Here is an 18,673-nt window from a genome sequence, read left to right on the forward strand (position 1 = left end):
AATGAAAAACTTAAAAATATTTGTATGTGGGAAAAAATCTAGGAATGCTTTCTTCAAATTAATTTAAAAATTATTTTTTTTTTTAATATCTGTTTAGAATAAAATATTGTAATACAATGAAATTCTCCATTATGTACAGCACTTATAACCGGATACCTTCCATAACCAGACAAATTTCATGGACACAATGTTTTCATACAAAACCATTTCTCATGACGGGACATGAGAACTTTCAAATGACCACTATATTGATAATATTTCGCTCAAATTATTGCTGACAAGATTTTTCAAAATATGTCAAGAAATTTTCGTACAATTTGTATGAACAATTCCGTATTGAGTTATTTTTCATTTCTGTAAATCGTTTCTTGGATATTTATTCAACTTAAGTACACAGTTATAAGTATATGAATATAATACACCTTCATTTCCGTATTCACAGGGAGCCAAAAACGGAAAAATCGCTGGAACTCGGTTTTAAACCCATAGTTTCTTAGGTAAAGTTGTTTCAGAATGTTCCGTAGAACATTTCCCGCAATTTTATAGGAAAAGCTCGATCCGGTCTAGTGTGCATACATGTGTACTATACTTATTTGTCTTTCTTAAATACAAACAGACCCCAAGTATAAATTTTAAAAACAAGTTTTTGCCAGCCCCCATATGTATGTATGTGGACACCCCCTATAGCCGACAAAAACACTGCGACGGTGGGTGTCTGGTATGAGGAATTTCACTGCATATAAAAAGCACGATGAAATCCCTTTGAAAATATATTACTTACGTATTGTAGGTAGGCCGAAAGTTGAAAAAAATATATAAAAGATCAGCTTAACAAGGTGGGCCGATTAAGCTATGTTCTTCTGTCTGTCTGTGTTTAGCTTTTGAGAAATCGATATGAAATTTTGAAAGCGTTCATTTCTCCCCATGAAGGTACTCATTTGTCGGAATGGCCGATATCGGGCCAATATAGCATATGGAAAGCTTTTTCATTTGAAAATATACCTATAAAATTTGGGATTATTGCCTAAGGCAATGGTGCAATCTCCGAAGTAATAATTCAGATCGGTTCACAATAGCATAGACCTGCCATACAAACTGAAAGAACGGAATCAAGTTCTTGTAATGAAACTTTTGTATATGTGAAGGGATTATAATTGTTTATAATGTTTAATAATGTCATACTTAATTTATATAAATATGTGTATGTGTAATTATTTTCAGAAGTTTATACATATATTCAACTAATATTGAGTTTTTCTAAGAATTTCTGCTCTGAATTAGCCACAAATCTTTGACATTGCCTGGGAGTTGTTTGCTGTAAAAAAGAAAGCACCGTTGCATTTAATATTCTTTTTTTTAATATTTTTTCTTTATAAATCAAACATCAACTAGGCGACCAACCAAGGGAAAGGCAAGAAAAGTCCAATAAGCGGTTTCACAATAGGCTTATCAATGTAAATGTGGCCTCTTTTCTAATCAAGCGTCGTGTAACCATAACATAACCTAACTTAAAATTTTTAATTATAATTACAATTATTGAAAGACTTTTCTTAGTTTCATCTAAATATGGACTGCTCTCATTGAGTTCAGTAACTATAATCTAAGCTAACTTAAAAGTTATAATTAATTTTTCAATGAAAAAATTCAAAAATTAAACGCAATTATAGCGGCAATGTAATTTCTTTATAATTCCTAGCAGAGTTAATTTATCACCGCTAATAAAAAATATATGCCGAAAGCTAGTTCCGCAATCAAATTGGAGAGTTACCCCCACACCTAACATAGCGTAGAATATGTATTTACACAAATCTACAAAGTATTACGACATATCCATATGCAGGTGTGTAGTAAGCTTTTTTTTGCAAAGGGGGTTGAGAACTTCTGTATAATTTGAATGCTTTTATTTGAGGCCCTGTGTTCCACCTAGGAACTACGGGAAAATATATATATATTTAAACATTCAAATCATTTGCGATTCCTATAACCCGTTGTTATATAAAAAAAAACCCGGTTCTGGATGAATTTGTCAGGCTGTAGAGAATCGGAAAGAGAATATATGGGAATATATTTCGTATTTATCTTCTTAAGGGGTTACAAGGGTTTGCGGGTTTCAAAAAATCGAATTTTTATATTGTATTATAACATTCTACAACACTTCTAGAATATTGTGCTAAAGTTCCAAGTTGATCCCAGTAATAGTTTCGGAGATACAGTCTTGAGGACTTGTGCGCTCGAGGCTAGCTAGGCTAAGTGCGTCGTCTTTAAACGCGTTTTTCTCAAAAATGTGTTTTTACAGTCGGTTAGCAATATTTCTCAAGAACTACTCAACCGATCTTCATGGAATTTAGATAGATCTTTGAGATATAATTCTTAAATACTGGGTCGTCGAAAAAGTTTTTTCGGCAAAAACTGGGAGAGCTTGGCTGGGATATTTTGATGCATCCACCATATAACCCTGACCTTACATCATTGGACTACCATTTGTTTCGGTCAATGCACAACTCCCTTAATGGAGTAAAGTTAGCTTCATGAGAAGCCTGTGAAAATTACTCGTCGCAGTTTTTCGCCGAGAAACCAGAAAAGTTTTACACTGATGGAATAATATCTCTAACGGAAAAATGACAAAAATTGGACCAAAATGAAACATATTTGGTTCATTAAAGTCTATTATAAATACAAAAAAAACTTTTTCGATTACCCAATATAAAAGTTGTTTGGGGAAAACGCATTGAAAAATAAACTAGTGGATCGAAAACTGTTTGAGATATCGATTTTAATATGTTATAAACAATCAATTTTTTTCAAAAAATCACAATAGGTGTGTCCTTCCCAAGAGAAATTGTTCAGGGTGCCCGTGAATTTAAAAAAACTCTAATATTATATGTTATTTTGAGAAAATAGACCAAACACACAAATTTCTAGTACTCCTATAAAAAATATGTTGTTCTTAGAATTTAAGCAATGAATACCAATTTTTGTGGTCAAACGAATCATAAAGTGAGGTTAAGTTGGGCTTCACTCAATTCACCATATGTGACCTGGTATACGGAAAGGGGGCTTAGGTGTCAAAAAATCAATTTTTCACTTTTTAGTTGATTCGGATATTGAGTTGAGTTGTTTATTTTTAACATTAAAAAAAAAAAAAAAAAATTCGCACCTTAGCTCCCTTTTCGTAGACCAGGTCACATACATATATGTTTTTTTATTGTAAAATAGTTTAATAATTTATAAATCAAAATATGTCGCATTTTTCAAAACTTCATGTAGCAATTTAATTCTGAGAAGCTTTCATGACAGCACTAGAGCGCCAATTAAGCGCTTGCAACGCCTACGGTCTACGCCACTGCAACAGATCTACATACATACATATGTACATACAAATGTCTACTCCTTTCTCAATTATGTATAGTATGTCTTAAAAGCTAATTCATATTAGAATTCATACAAATTTAATGTTGTGCAATAGCAATAACAACAAAAACTGTTAAAAACAACAGCGCTCAAGCGACATATGAGCAAATGCGTGCGTGTGTGTGTGTGCATGGCCTATAGTGCAGATATGAGTATCTTTTTGTAAGTGCACGTACACACATACAAATATGTATTTGTATACATACATGTATGTACTTCTGTATATATACATACATATGTGTTTGTATATAAAGTGTCTGTATTTTATATGCAGCGTCATGTAATTGTATGCCTAGCATAAGCTTACATGCGTATGTATGTATTGGTAAGATTGCACAAACCTTTATCTATATGTGCATGTACATATGTATGTATGTATGTATGTATGTATGTATGAGCGTGGTTACTTTGAAAATGCCGTTGTGTGCATGCAGTTTTTCAACTAAACCAAAACTTGCTGAAAAAGTCTTAAGCTCACAGCGACGGCTCAACAAACCGAACTTACACTTTGCACACGGTTTTTAACGCTTTTTGGAACGTCAAAAGTTTTTCTAGCGAATGCACGGCCGACTGTATTATGTGTGAAGGAAAAGATTCGAATAGTCAGAGTCAGCCAACGCGCATTTTTCGTTTTTCGTATTTAACCAGTCCATGAACATTTGTATGCAAGCATGTGAGCTTGCGCGCGCTGGTGTGAGTGCGCATGTCTGTACGTATATCTGACTGTATGAATGTTTGTATAAAAGTATGCCCGAGTAAGTCTGAAATTTCCAAATTATATAAAACTTTCATGCTGCATTGTTCAATATTTGTGAGTGTGTGTTTGTATGTTTCTACTATTTGCATAAGCGTGTATGTGCGTACGAGCTTATAAAACGCTTATATATAACAGTGAATTCGACAATATACATACATATCTACATACATACATACTAACATATACTTTCATATATATACTATATACAAAGTATGTCTGTCTGTTTGTATACATGTATAAAGTTAAAAAGCCTTCACTACTTTAACCACAACAATACCAACAACACAGCAACAACAAAGTAATAGCGCAACTTTTTACGTAGCATGTTTGTATGTCTGTCTGTCTATCTGTCGGTCTGTATGGCCGCCGTTCTCCACACACAGCTTGTGATCGTGGAACCTCGATCGTCGTGTGCCGTCGCTACACACTTACTGTTGCTGAACCAGTCAACCAGCCATCAGCGGCAGCAGCAGCAGCAGCAGCAGCAATAGCAACAGCAAGTCAGTCAGTCAGTAAAGCCAATACGTATTACCTACTAGGTAGAAAGTATAACAGCCAATGGCAATTTGCCTTAGTTGGAAAGTGCCATAAACGACGTTGGAAAAAAATCACACTTCATTAATGTAGAATGTTGGTGTGTTCAAGGTCGCAAATGTTGGATCACTTCTTTTCATCAATGTTAATGATGATGATTGCTAAATCACGGAGAGAGCTACAATCGCGCAAGCACAAGCACATTCACAGACGATGACAGACTGGCAAACACATACAAATATACATATACATACATTCATACATCTGTATGTATGTATGTATGTATGTTGTGGCAATGAGAGAGTTGTATATGCAAGAAATTTCCATACATTCAGTTTTGAAATGTCAGTATCAAGTGAAGGGTTCAAGCAGTAGAGAGTTAAAAGTAGAAAGGCTAGGAAGTAAGAAAAAAAAGTGGAAAAATCTTAGTGAATGTACAAATACTGGTTTCTTATTGTGCAAATACTGTAAATAATAAATTAGTTTTAGTTAAGAAAAATTAAAAAAACGCGCTACATTTGCATATTCATAATACACTGTATGTATGTACATATGTATGTTCGTGTATGCGCTTGGTTACGAATGCGAATTGTTTCTGAATTGTGTGTAGTTTGCGCATGCGTGCGGATTGGAAAAGCGGATGCTTAGTGTTATATTTTTTGACTTTAAAAAATTGCAAAGCGGTTTTTTTTATATAGAAAGCTGTAAAAATTACTAAAATTAATTTCAGCAAATGTATGTGTAATGTATTTGTGCAAAAGAAAATTATAAAAAAATATATACATATAAATACAAAATAGAGCTGCACATGGCAGCAATATGTTGCTTCTGCTAAGGAAAAAATAATAAATTTATATTTGAATTTATTATTTATATTTCTTTTTTTTATGTATGCTTTTAATTATTATGTTTTCTTGCTAAAAATAAAAATACAAATATATAAATCTAAAATTGTGCTAGACGTGGCAGCGGTTTATTGCTAATTCTTATTACAAACAAACACAATTTTATTTTTTTATAAATATTAAATTATTATTATAAAACTAAAAGATTTAAACAAGTTTTTATTATTATTATTAAAAAAAGTGTTCTTAAAAGTTTCTTTTTTATAATTTTTTATTTTTTTTTCTTAATTTATTATTATTATGATTTTTTTTTAAATTTTTTTTAATTTTTTATTATTATTTTTTAATTTTTTATTACTATAATTTAAAATTTTTGTTATGTTATTTTATTTATTATTATTATTTTTTTTATTTTATTTTACTTTTTTATTACTTTTTAAATTATTTTATTTTCTTTGACTATCGACTTTGTCTTAAACTCTAATTTTTTCTTTATAAAATGTTCAACTATAGCAAATAATAGCTACCACAGCTAGCACTATAAAAAATTAAAGCAATTATAAAAAAATCAGTGTTTAACATAGAAAACCGCTCAAAAGCGTAATACTTAAAAACTTGCTAACGGCTTATTGTTTGCAAAAAAATTGATTTTCTGTGCTTTTTGTGTCTTTCAAAGTTTCCTAGAATGCTGATGTTGCAGTACAGCAAGCATGGAGAGTGTATACTCAAAGAAATTGGAGCCGCATTCCGTGGAGAACACCCAGCCGATCTGACAATAGTTTGTGAAAACAGAGTTAAACTCCATGCACATAAACTTGTATTGGCAGCTGCAAGCCCACTCATAAGGTAAAAAAACAGTTATGCAAGCACATGCACATGCTAGGTACATATGCTATGAAGTGTTAGATCATTAATCGTGAAAAAGGCAAGAATTGAAGAATAAAAAAATATAAGCTATTAGCTTGCAGTGAAATAGTGCAGGAAAAATAAATAAAAACTAAAATAAAATAAATTTAAATAAATAGAAAAAAATCAATAACATTTTCGAAATATTTTTTTTTTTTTTATGTAATATTTTTAAGCCGTACTTTTTCAATGCATTGTATATTTTTAATTAAAAAAAATAATACTATTAATACGGAAAAAATAAAAGAAATATAAAAAATATTAAAAAAAAATTATTATATATTTAAAAAAAATAATAATAAGGAATAGAAAACAAAAATAAAATAATAAAAATAAAATAATTATAAAACAATATTAAATTTATTGAAAAAAATAATAACAATGAATAAAATAATAAAAAAGCTATAAAAAAATAAAAAATAAAGTTTTAAAAAATATTATGAATATAAGTATATGTTTTTTAGTTTCAATGTAAAAGTATGTACATATGTATGTACATAAACAATTTTTTCTTAAAAAAATTAAAAATGGCCAACTAAATTAGCTAAATGCAATTTATGTATGTATGTACATAAGTTAAGGAGATCTTTCGAGTGCTTCTGATTAACTTGAGTTCTAACTTAAGCACTAACTTAGAATCGAATATGAAATATAATATAAATAAAATGCTTACTAAATATCAGAAATCTCTCTATATAGTTGGCTTAAAGAGCACACCTTCTATGACGGACTAAAAAAGTCGATTTTTGGGAAGTAAAAAACATTATGCTATCAATTGTTTAAAATTTTAAGGGCATATTTACATACATATGTACATACATATGTATGTATTTATGTATGTTATATCTATTTTAAGTATACATAGTCTTTTTTTTTGTAAATTTCATTATATTTAGAATCTGTTTAAATATAACAAACAATAAATAAATTCCATAAATTTAAAAATGAAATAAATTTTTAAAGAAAAAATTTAAAAATTTTCGAAAAAAAAAATTTTAATATTTTTGAAATAAAATATTTTTTTGAAGCACGCGATCGGCGACGGCGCTGAAAAACGATCCCCTACTGCTACAGCGAGCCCGACCTTTTTCGTTATTGCATTCTAAAAAACTTCTCTACCAGAAAATATTAACCGTTATTGAATTTCACACCAAATATCATTCGCCAAAATTTGTACATTCGCAATATTTCTAATTTCGATAATTTTTTCGAATTTCATAAACTATTAAAAAAATTAATTAATTTTTAATAATTATAAGATTTTTGTAGATAATAGTTGTGTAAATAAAAAATTAAAAAAAGGAAACAATAATTACATATAAAATTTAAATTAATAACAAGTTCATTATAACTAAATTTTATAAAAAGGTAAAAAAAAATAAAAAAATAAAGCAATAATAATAATAACAATTAGGAAAAAATTTAATAAATATTATTTTTTTTAATTTAAAAAAACTAACTCCAATTAAAAAAAAATAAATTAAAAATACAAACATTCACTAACAGCACTAAATTGAATGATATTTATTTTTGTTTCTGCAACAGAACCCTCTTGGAGGACACGCAACTTTCCGACTGCGCGACCACAGTTTATTTCCCAGATGTGAATGCTACATATTTTAAATTCCTGCTGGATTTTCTATATTCCGGACAAACTTGCATAACATCGCGAGATGTTAATTATTTACATGATCTATTGTTGTTGTTGCAAATTAAATCCGACAATTGGAAGACCACTGACTCAGCAATACTAAGCAGTAAGTGCAGTAACTTGCGTGAACGCTTGAACAGCGACTCCAATGGCAACGGAAATGGCAAACAGCATATGTATTGTTCAACAAAGCTAGAGCATTCCTATAGCCCCGATTTAGATGGTAGCGATGATATAAAAAAATGCTCGGATGGTTCCAAGGATTCCGATACCATAAAGGAAGATCCGGGCAGCCCTAAGTGTTCATTAGATGATAATATAAATAAAGATTTGAAAGAGGTTAGTAGCCCCTCGACCAGTGAGCAAGATGCATTTACCGATGCCCAGCTCAATACAGCCAATAAGAATAATATACCTTCATTAAATCCCGTTAATTTATCATTGGATTTAAGATGTAAACATGAAAGTAGTACAAGAAAATTATCATATACGGACAAAAATATTTTCAATACGGATAGTTCATCGTTTAATGGCACGGAAAGTATAAAACGTAAAGGATTTTTCTTTGATTCCGATAAGGATGTTGCCAAATCCCTACACGATCCAGATTTGAATAATTCACCGGAAAATTATGTGGTAACACCGCATCGAAAACGAAGACCAGGCTTTCATCATTCCTCCAGTCATAATCAACCGTTCGCATCGTCATATCAGCATACATTAATCGATGAATTACGTTCCGCGAAAACAGACTCATCGCCTATATCATCGTACATGTCCGATCGTAAATTGTTATCACCACTCGAGGAAGGACTTTTAGGCAGCTCAGAGGTTTTGCCGAAAAATCGTAAATTCATTGAAAATCAAAGACCCCGACCACAAAGCCCCGACGCCGCACTACACATCCCTCCACAATTCGCATACCAATGGCAGTCGACACAAAATCCTGCCATAAGCAACTTCTCAAAACTACAATCCGGTCTCGGTAGCATACCACAGATAGGCGTCGGTGGTGGCGGTGGCGGTGGCATAGCAGGCGGTGGCAGTGCCGTCGATGCTGGCAATCATGATACACCAGGTAGTGTTCGAGATCCCCCATCCAATAATTCGAATATATGCGGCACACATAATACTGCACGCGAATATCGTTGCGAATACTGTGGCAAACAGTTCGGTATGTCATGGAATTTGAAAACACATTTGCGCGTACATACGGGCGAGAAGCCGTTCGCTTGCCGCTTATGTGTTGCTATGTTCAAACAGAAGGCCCATCTATTGAAACATTTGTGTTCGGTTCATCGAAATGTAATAACGACGACAAATGGTGCTGAGACCGAGAATCGATTCAGTTGCTGTTTTTGTTCCATGTATTTCGAATCAGTACAAGAGTTAGTGAGGCATTTATCGGGACACCACAATAATTTGCTGCTAACGAAAAATCTACGCGAATAAAGAATGCAAGCAAAGCTTAAATTATTTTTAATAAATTTACATGCATACATACATACCTACATACTTGATTACATGAACACACACACACACACACACGCATACACATATACATAAAACAAAAACAACAAACACACATAAACACATATACATATATATATACATATACATACACATGCATACTTATGAAAGTGTAATTGTACTTTGAAGACGGAAAGTGACCTGAATTTTTACTTTGTTTGCAGAATATTTCTCATTGTCAGAACCTGCAATATTTTTTATACCCTTGGGACATATGTATAATAATTCCAATTCTCTTTTTATATACGTTTTTTTCATCACAATGAGTATTTGTAAATTTTCATTCAACTTTATAAATAATAATATAATAAATTTTGATGTGAAAACGTCTTGTAAATATATTGTTGTTTAATTTTACTTAGAAAAGGCAGCTTAAATCGATTGTTTAAGGATACATATGTAGGATACAGACTGAAATACATTTTTGGGTGTGTTTCTAAAACCTTCAGAATATATAGAAAATTTAGGCTGAAAATTACTATTTTCTTTAAGGGTTATATCCACTTTCAAAAATCTATTATATGTTCATATGTATAATATTGTTTAGTCGAAAAAGTCTTTTCGTATTTCTAATCGAACTACAACTTATTTTTTTGTGGTGGTCAAGCGACTTCAGTTCTTGCTTCAATTTGATCTTGTAAGGATGTAGGTCAAAATCTTTTCACAAAATTCGTCACAACGACGTCACAGAGATGCCGCTTGAGAACGACATGTGAGAGACATGTGAGAGACTGATTGCGCTAGCGGCACTTGACACTACAGGCGCTTCTTAGTCTCACTGGCAAAGGGCACATTTTGTACAACGCCTGCGGATTCTAATTTTTCCACTAGATGCTCAGTTGTTTAACTGACAGGACGATTAAGACGACCATAAATTGGACGTAGCGCTCTTAAAGTTGAGACCACTGACTGCGTATTTCGGTAGTAAATTTAAATAATTTCGACTTGCTGTTGGATCGTTTATCTTTCCACGATGAAATGGTAAACCTTACTCAGGAGAAGAGAGTAGCGTCTCTATCGAAAAACCCTATAAGTTAATATGTAAAGTTAAGATCTAAAAGCAAAATTTTAGGTTATAAACATGCTATGCCTATCTCAATGGTATGAAATTTATATTTTTTTATCTAATTATTTATTTACTTTTTAAACCAAATTTTGTGAAATTTATAAACGTTTACAAAAATATGGAATATCTAAATGATGTGATGCTTTTGATAATTTTCGCTGAATTATTCATTTTCTTCCCCACGTTTCGAAAACTGTAACTAAAAATAAGTTTTAAGAAGTCAATATCCTACACTCACCCCATTTGGTTTGCCAACCACCGTACTTCGGGTGTACGTGTGGTATACGTTACGTACTGTTTTTTTGCTCAAAATTATAGTTAACAGTTACAATTATAATATACATACTTTCTTTTTATTAAACCCTGATTTTATTAATTTTATGAACACCAATCGCTTTTACCCAAATCTACACGTATTTTAGTGTTCTAAAAATCTCAAACACATACAGTTGAACTTCGCTAACTCGAATCACAAAAATCCACAAAAAAAAAACTTCGAGTTAGAGAGACTTCGAGTTATTTCAAGAAATTTGTCTGAAATTTGACTGCTATTGCGCCAATTCAAGCGTTCGAGTAATGGAGAATTTTGAGTTATAGAAGTTCGAGTTATGGAAGTTCAACTGTATTTCCAAAAGCTTCAAAATATCAATTGAAAAATCGTTCGCGCATGCTTAAAAAAAACTTTACAATTAAATTGATATGTATGTATAGTTACGTATGTACATATTGCACATTTAATACAAGTATTTTATTTTTACGCACTTTCTAGATTACAAAAGTCGGTATTTATATACATATGTATGTATTGGTTGAAGTTTAAAATCCCCAAATAGTTTCATTTAATTAATTGCAAAGATTTCGAACTTGATTCGGTGGCAAGCAGCGTTGACATCATGAATGGCGAGAGACATTTAGAGCTGGGCGTGAAAGGATTTTGTATTTGTTTTTGTGATAGCTCCGGTACTTTCGTGCTAATTATGTTGGCTTGTCGTTCTTGTTTTCGAAATTTCGCACGTCTATTTTGGAACCAAACCTGTAAAACATATAAAATATTATTATTTTTTTTTTGTATTGTATGGTTTCTTAAAACTATAGTACGAATATGTTGCCTATATACATTTATGAACGCGATCTGATAAGTGCCTATCCTAAAAAACATGAACTCCTTTTAGCTCGATACATTTGACCAAGCGCTGCTTCAACATCTTTAAGCCGTCTGATAACTTTTTTATTCGCTAAACTTTGATCGGCGGGGGACTTTTTCCAGTTTGGAAACAAAAAAGAGTCAAATCTAAAGGATTCCGTGAATACAAATTCCACCAATTTGAACGTGGCGATGGATTAGATGTGAGTTGGTAGTTGAAAGAGAACTTTCTTCTTTACAAATGGCCACGTATTTTCTGTAATTCAAGGCGAATCGTTCCCATAACGCGGTTTGTTGAACTCTCTAACTCTTTTGTCTTTTATTAGGTAGTCGATGTAGATCACACCTTTTCTTCTTGAAACCTTTTTGGCTAATACGACCGCTTTTGCCTTCTTATGAGCCCGTACTCCGAGTGAGTTCACTGGGGGTGAAACTCGTTAGTCCTACCTTTGATTGGTCGCTATTGCAAAAGTACTACCATCGTATGCATAAATCAAACAACCTCTGATTTCACGAATCATTCCAACGTCTTCCTCTTCCTCTGCTTCCCGCGGCGGGTACTGCGTCGAAACTATCAGAGCTGGAGTGTTTTCATCCATCCGGACAACATGACCTAGCCAGCGTAGCCGCTGTCTTTTAATAAGCTGAACAATGTCAATGTCGTCGTATATGTATCTCATACAGCTCATCGTTCCATCGAATGCGATATTAGCCGTGGCCAACGCGCAAAGGACCATAAATCTTTCGCAGAACTTTTCTCTCGAAAACTCGCAACGTCGACTCATTAGTCCCGTCCTGCTATATGGTGCAAATGCATGGACGTTGACAACATCTGATGAATCGACGTTACGAGTTTTCGAGAGAAGGGTTCTGCGGAAGAGGACTTTATGTTCCTTTGCGAATTGACCACGGCGAATATCGCATTCGATGGAACGATGAGCTGAATGAGTTATACGATGACATTGACATAGTTTAGGTTTAGTTTACATTAAAGATAGCGGCTACGCTGGTAGGTCCTAAATAGATGAAAACACACCAGCTTTGAAAGTTATGACTGACCTTCACTCCGTTAAAGAGATTAGGTAGAGAAGGAGCTGGCTGCACTTGGTATCTCGAACTGGTGCCAAATTGCGATAAGAAGAAACGACTGGCGCTCTGTTGTTACCCAATTGGTCTAATTCTAGTTATAAGAAACTGTCTGTGGTCAATGATATACTTAATTTTTCTTGCTAAACTTATGAGATCCCATAAAAATCATAGACTTAAGATTTTTTTACCGTTTCGACTTTAAGATTAATAATTCTACTCGAATCTTCTTCTTCTAACTTCCACTATAAATCTACCACATGCTGGCATTCGTAATGTTATTATCGTCAAGATGAAGCCATGAACCAAAATGTTCCATGATTGTTTTCTAAAGAGTCTATTAGCCTATTCAGTCAGTTTGAAAAAATATCAGACTATAAAGTTTGTGTGTACGGATTTTTGTGAACACTGTATAAGCATCGCCTTATATCAGAAGATAATTAAGAAAAAGCTGGTATAATTGTAAGTAAATTGGACTAAATAATAACAATTAAGAAAAAACACCAGTTTTGCGGTCTTAAAAAACAATTTTCACACAGCTTGTAGTTTTACCACTCTTGGGCTTAATGACATGCTCAACAGAAGAGGAGCATGTCCAAGCACTTAACTTAATTGAAAACAAAACATTGACTTACACCACCTCACCTCATTTTTGCACCCTTAAACAATAACTTTATTTACAGTTACAGTAAACAATTTCTATTGCCGGATTAGTTCATCTGTAATACTCCCCTATTTAATTGGCTGTGACTTGTTTTCAGATCTCGGCACGTGACTCCCAGTGTTTATACACACACGCACGCATGCATAAATTGAGAGTACTTAGATATGCATTTTCTAGACAGACACCTCGTAAGCGAAAATGAGAGATGATTTGTGAGCTGGGAAAAGTGAAAAATGATTCCATCTCATAATTAAAAAAAAGAAGCAAGGAAATTCCTTTGGGATTTGCAGCCAGACAACCGAAAAGCGCAGTATGCCACTTTGATGAGTTTTTTCTTTGAAGTTTTGCAGTTTAAATATAAAATAATATTTGAAAATAAAATTGTGTGTGAATAATGTAATTTTAGAAACAATTTAGTGTTTTTCACTTAGTAAATAAGATATATACATGTAGTATACATATATAATTTGATTAATGAATATTTTTTAACCAACCTGTACGCGTGCCTCTGTAAGCTCTATTTTCATAGCGATCTCTTCGCGCGTATAAATATCAGGATAATGTGTCTCTTGGAAGATCTTTTCTAGCTCCTTGAGTTGTTTGGACGTAAATGTCGTTCTAACCCGTCGTTGTTTTTGTTTATCTTTGTAAAATGGTATGGGATTGTAACTGCTCGTAGACCAATCTGTAAAGAAAAGGAAGCAAATTTGTAATACGTGAAAATTAATATGTCGCAAAGCGGCATTATTGATCAAACTGTTCGAAAATCAAGAAGGAGGAGGCAATAAACTCTTCTTCAAAGTAGAAACTAAATTTTTTTGTATTTTATAACATGAACTTGATGACTAAAAACCCATTTAGTTTCGAGGCCTTAAATAATCCTTTTTCTTTAAACTTTCACGTGACATATTCATGTCATTCTAATAAATCAGGTTTCAGTTGACGAAATTTAAAAGATACATATTTAAGGGGTTAGAAAATTTAAGGGTTTCATAAAATTTGCTTTTTTTGCGGTCTTATCTCCAACACTTTTAAAGTATTGTCCTAAATTTTCAAGTTGATCCGAGTAATAGTTTCGGATTGAGAACTTGTGTGCTCGAGGCTAGCTAAACGCATTTTTCTCGAAACTGTGTTTTTGATGTCGGTTGGTAAGATTTCTCGAGAACTACTCAACCGATCTTCACGAAATTTTCCACAGGTCTTTGAGAACAATGAAAAAAAAAATCGCGAAATGTTCACTGAAATTTTATTTATTTTTTTTTAAGAATGTATGCCAAAAATCCAATTTTCAGTTTTTTTCTTCATCCAAGTTCTAAGTTTCAACTAAAACACGTATTTTTCACATAAGATGATCCTGTAAGAAGGTATCCTGCCAACGCGGGCGCATCTTTTTTTGAGGGGTCACCGAAAATGGCGTCGCAATGGCCGTGTTTAAAATATTTTTTCCAACAATTTTAGAATGTCTTTGAGAAAAAAATTGTTCAAAAATTTAACCCGAAGAAAACCATGCGACCCCTTAATTTTGAACGAGTTTGCTTGAAATTGTGTATTTCCAAAAGAATCACGGCTACAGAATCATGGAAAATTCTGCAGAAGCGTTTTATGGAGTCAACTTTATCATGAACACAAGTTTTCGAGTAGCATAAAGCATTCAGTGTAGCTTGTGAAGTCATTGAAAACTTGTCTTATACGGCTCGTCCATGCACCTCTCTTAATGGTGATAAAATTGAAGAAAGTAAAGAACCAGTGCTTGAAAATCATTGTACTGACATCAGAGAAGTAGCAGAGGATCTCAAAATTTCATATGAATCGACTCAACACATTTTGATTAATGCTTTGGGAATGAAGCGTGCAATGCTAGACCTTTCTTTTGCAGAAACGACGTCGAGTGGATGACGCAAATGAGGAATATGATGTCGAAACTGTTCTATAACCGAATGAATGGTGCTTCAGAAAAGATCCAAAACCGAAAATACTCCGTCAAAACCAATCAAAAATTAAAGTGATGCTGATCGCTTTACTTGACTACCGTGTTGTGGTTTATTATGAATTCATTTCACAGACTTAAACGGTCAATAAGGAATACTACTTAGCGGTTTTGAGAAATTTGTCGAAAACAACCGCATTTTTGGGCAGAAGAATCATGGATTTTTCACTATGATAATAGGCGTCACAGTTGATAAAATTGATCAGATGGTACGAACAGGCTGCGGATTTAACTTAGCTTAGGTGGTAGCACTTGTTGACCCTGCGATGCTAAGGAATTGCTAAGCAAAAATAATATATTTATATATATACAACTTTTAAATAGCTACCAGGTATATAGGAGTTTCAAAAAAGGTTGGAATTGGAGACGTCCAAAATACGTAACATATTCTCATTTATGGACCGAGTGATACTGGGGTATAAAAAAGTAGACTAGTATCAGCGACGACGAAAAGCACAATTTACCAGAAGATCATTTAAAACGATTGCTTTGCACTATGAAGCATTGCATACGGCATCCGTCGGCAGAGACTAAGAAAATTTGAAGTTCAGGCGGACATATACACCCCGAATAGTTTTGTGCCAAAGACCATAACGGCCTTCGTGCTGGCCTGCTCCACATACATATGTTGACGCCTAAACATTTTGTAATTCCTCAAAACTCACTCACCTAAACCGCGCTCATAATCATCTGAATTATAGCCGAAATATAATAACGAGCCACTTATATCCGATTTTGAACTCGCGCTCGTGTCATGTTTAGGCGGCGCTGTGCGATATTTTTCACTTTTCGGATGGCACAAAGTTGTCGGACAGTCTGTAATTTTATTATTTTCAATAGAGATTCTGTCAAAAGACCGCAAATAATTCTCTGTATTTAAAAAGAAATTCGTCTGAGGGTTCATTTTATTTTCCAAACCACTATTATATTTCACAAACATTTGGATGCTTCTTAAGATTTTATGAAATATACGTTTCATTGATTAATTATTGATATATTGTATATTTATCATATAAATACGTATGTTGTTGCTTATGTGCATTTATTATTATTATTATCATTTTTTTTTTGTTTTTGTTTTTTTTTTCACAATAAATGAAAAATGTTATTAGCGTAAGATCATTTAAGAAAATATGATAAAGTGCTCTTGTCTAAATTGATACAAAATATTAGCCAACTTGTATACGTGGAAGTAGTTAAACAATTACTGTGATGTATAATAAAAGTGATTCTGTGATAACGCCACACATACACATACCCAATCAAATAAAACGCTTTTGTGGGTGTTAACGAATTTAGCTACGAACTTTAGGGGTGAAAGTTGAAAGTCGTCCTTGTACGCTACATCAGGTCGAAGGAGACTGTACTCAAGTTCAATTAAGTGAGAAAATGTTCAAACTTAATAGAGGCCGAAAGCTGTTCTTCATATCCTCGTATATACTAACTTTTTCAGGTATTTTAATACAAATATGTATTATCGCCTTCAAAATACTTTTTTGGGCCAATACACTTGTTTAATCACGGGTGGGAAGGCTTTCAGTACCTTTCGGTTCATATTTGGATCACCGTTCGCTCCAGGATCGTCACATAATCAGCCATGACATCGCTAAGGAACTTAACATTCATCATTAGACGGTTTTGAACCATTTAAAAAAAGGCTGCCTACAAAGAGAAACTCGATGTTTGGGTACCAAATGAATTGTCTGTGAAAAATTTAATGGACCGAATTAGCATCCGCGAGTCTTTGCTAAAACGAAATTAAATCGAACCATTTCTGAAGCGAGAGGTAACTGGAGACAAAAAGTGGATCAAATACGAAATAATGTGCGAAAACTATAGTGGTCCAAGCGTGGTGAAGCTCAAAAAATGGTGCAAAGCCAAGATTGACGCCTCGAAAGGTTATTGTGAGTGTTTGTTGGGATTGGAAAGGAATCATCCTGATCGAACGATTAATTCTACATTTTACTATCAACAACTGATGAGATTGAAGCAAGCAAACGAAAAAAAAAACGTCTAGAACTGATCAACAGAAAGGGCTTCATCTTCCATCAGGACAACGCTAGACCACACACATCTTTGATCACTCGGCAAAAACTGGGAGAGCTTGGCTGGGATATTTTGATGCATCCACCATATAACCCTGACCTTACATCATTGGACTACCATTTGTTTCGGTCAATGCACAACTCCCTTAATGGAGTAAAGTTAGCTTCATGAGAAGCCTGTGAAAATTACTCGTCGCAGTTTTTCGCCGAGAAACCAGAAAAGTTTTACACTGATGGAATAATATCTCTAACGGAAAAATGACAAAAAGTGGTCGACCGAAATGGTACATAATTGGCTCATTAAAGTTCATTATAAATATAAAAAAAAATTGAAGTTTGACTAGAAATACGAAAAGACTTTTTCGACTGCCCTATATATATTATAAATATGTACATATGTATATATGTATGTATGTACATATGTATGTATATAAATTATATGATTCCACTGGAGAAATGTACTCGTATAATATACATAAATCTAACCCATTTCCGGTTAGGAAAATTGTAAATTCTACTATTTTTAACGCCCACGATTTTTTTTAGAGTAGCGTTCTTCTTTCTTAATAATTTCAGAACTTCTGCGTTTTCAAATTTACATATAAGTTTTTTAAGGCAAACATGTAGCGCACAATCCCATCATATATGCCCAACAAATTAAATTTTATCTCTATTTTATGGGAGGCGCTACTTGTTTTTGCAATACGCACACAGTCCAGCTATGCGCTGGCATCAAACATACAAACATATACATATGTACATATGTATGTATGTATAAACAAATTCATAGCTTCCGTATCGTTATATCTACATTTATTATCATCGCAAATTAAATCCTACCTTTTTCCGCTCACTACCACAATAAGTCACAAATACAAATGTATGCTATGCAGGCGACAAACCTGTGTTAAATATGCTTCATTAAACATTGTTTACATACAAGTGTTTGTGTATACATTATCGGGGGAAGTCTGTGTTTGCTGTTAATTAAGGAACAAAGGATAATCACAGTGTTGTTATACAATAAATATAGAAAAAATGGGAAGT

The 18,673-nt window shown here is 33.1% G+C and overlaps 2 protein-coding genes across 4 annotated transcripts; one reads left to right on the plus strand and one right to left on the minus strand.

Moving 5' to 3' along the window:
* Positions 1-4,349: 4,349 nt before the first annotated feature.
* On the plus strand, positions 4,350-9,973 carry LOC105226864 (transcription factor Ken). Of its 3 annotated transcripts, none has more exons than XM_029550431.2 (3): positions 4,350-4,676; positions 6,224-6,393; positions 7,999-9,973. In XM_029550431.2, exons 1-3 carry the CDS (start codon positions 4,500-4,502, stop codon positions 9,554-9,556), a joined length of 1,905 nt encoding a protein of 634 aa, XP_029406291.2. In that variant the 5' UTR covers positions 4,350-4,499; the 3' UTR covers positions 9,557-9,973. The 3 variants fall into 3 exon arrangements, with proteins under 3 accessions (XP_029406291.2, XP_011204278.1, XP_011204281.1); XM_011205976.4 differs by lacking the exon at positions 4,350-4,676 and adding an exon at positions 4,697-5,103; XM_011205979.4 differs by lacking the exon at positions 4,350-4,676 and adding an exon at positions 5,180-5,437.
* Positions 9,974-10,104: 131 nt separating this feature from the next.
* On the minus strand, positions 10,105-17,432 carry LOC105226917 (ALX homeobox protein 1). The gene is made up of 3 exons (XM_011206042.4): positions 16,251-17,432; positions 14,089-14,279; positions 10,105-11,733 (listed from the first exon to the last, which is right to left on the minus strand). Exons 1-3 carry the CDS (start codon positions 16,558-16,560, stop codon positions 11,536-11,538), a joined length of 699 nt encoding a protein of 232 aa, XP_011204344.3. The 5' UTR covers positions 16,561-17,432; the 3' UTR covers positions 10,105-11,535.
* Positions 17,433-18,673: the final 1,241 nt, after the last annotated feature.

This window comes from Bactrocera dorsalis, chromosome 3 (genome assembly GCF_023373825.1).
Source record: "Bactrocera dorsalis isolate Fly_Bdor chromosome 3, ASM2337382v1, whole genome shotgun sequence".
NCBI classification, from domain to species: Eukaryota; Metazoa; Arthropoda; class Insecta; order Diptera; family Tephritidae; genus Bactrocera; species Bactrocera dorsalis.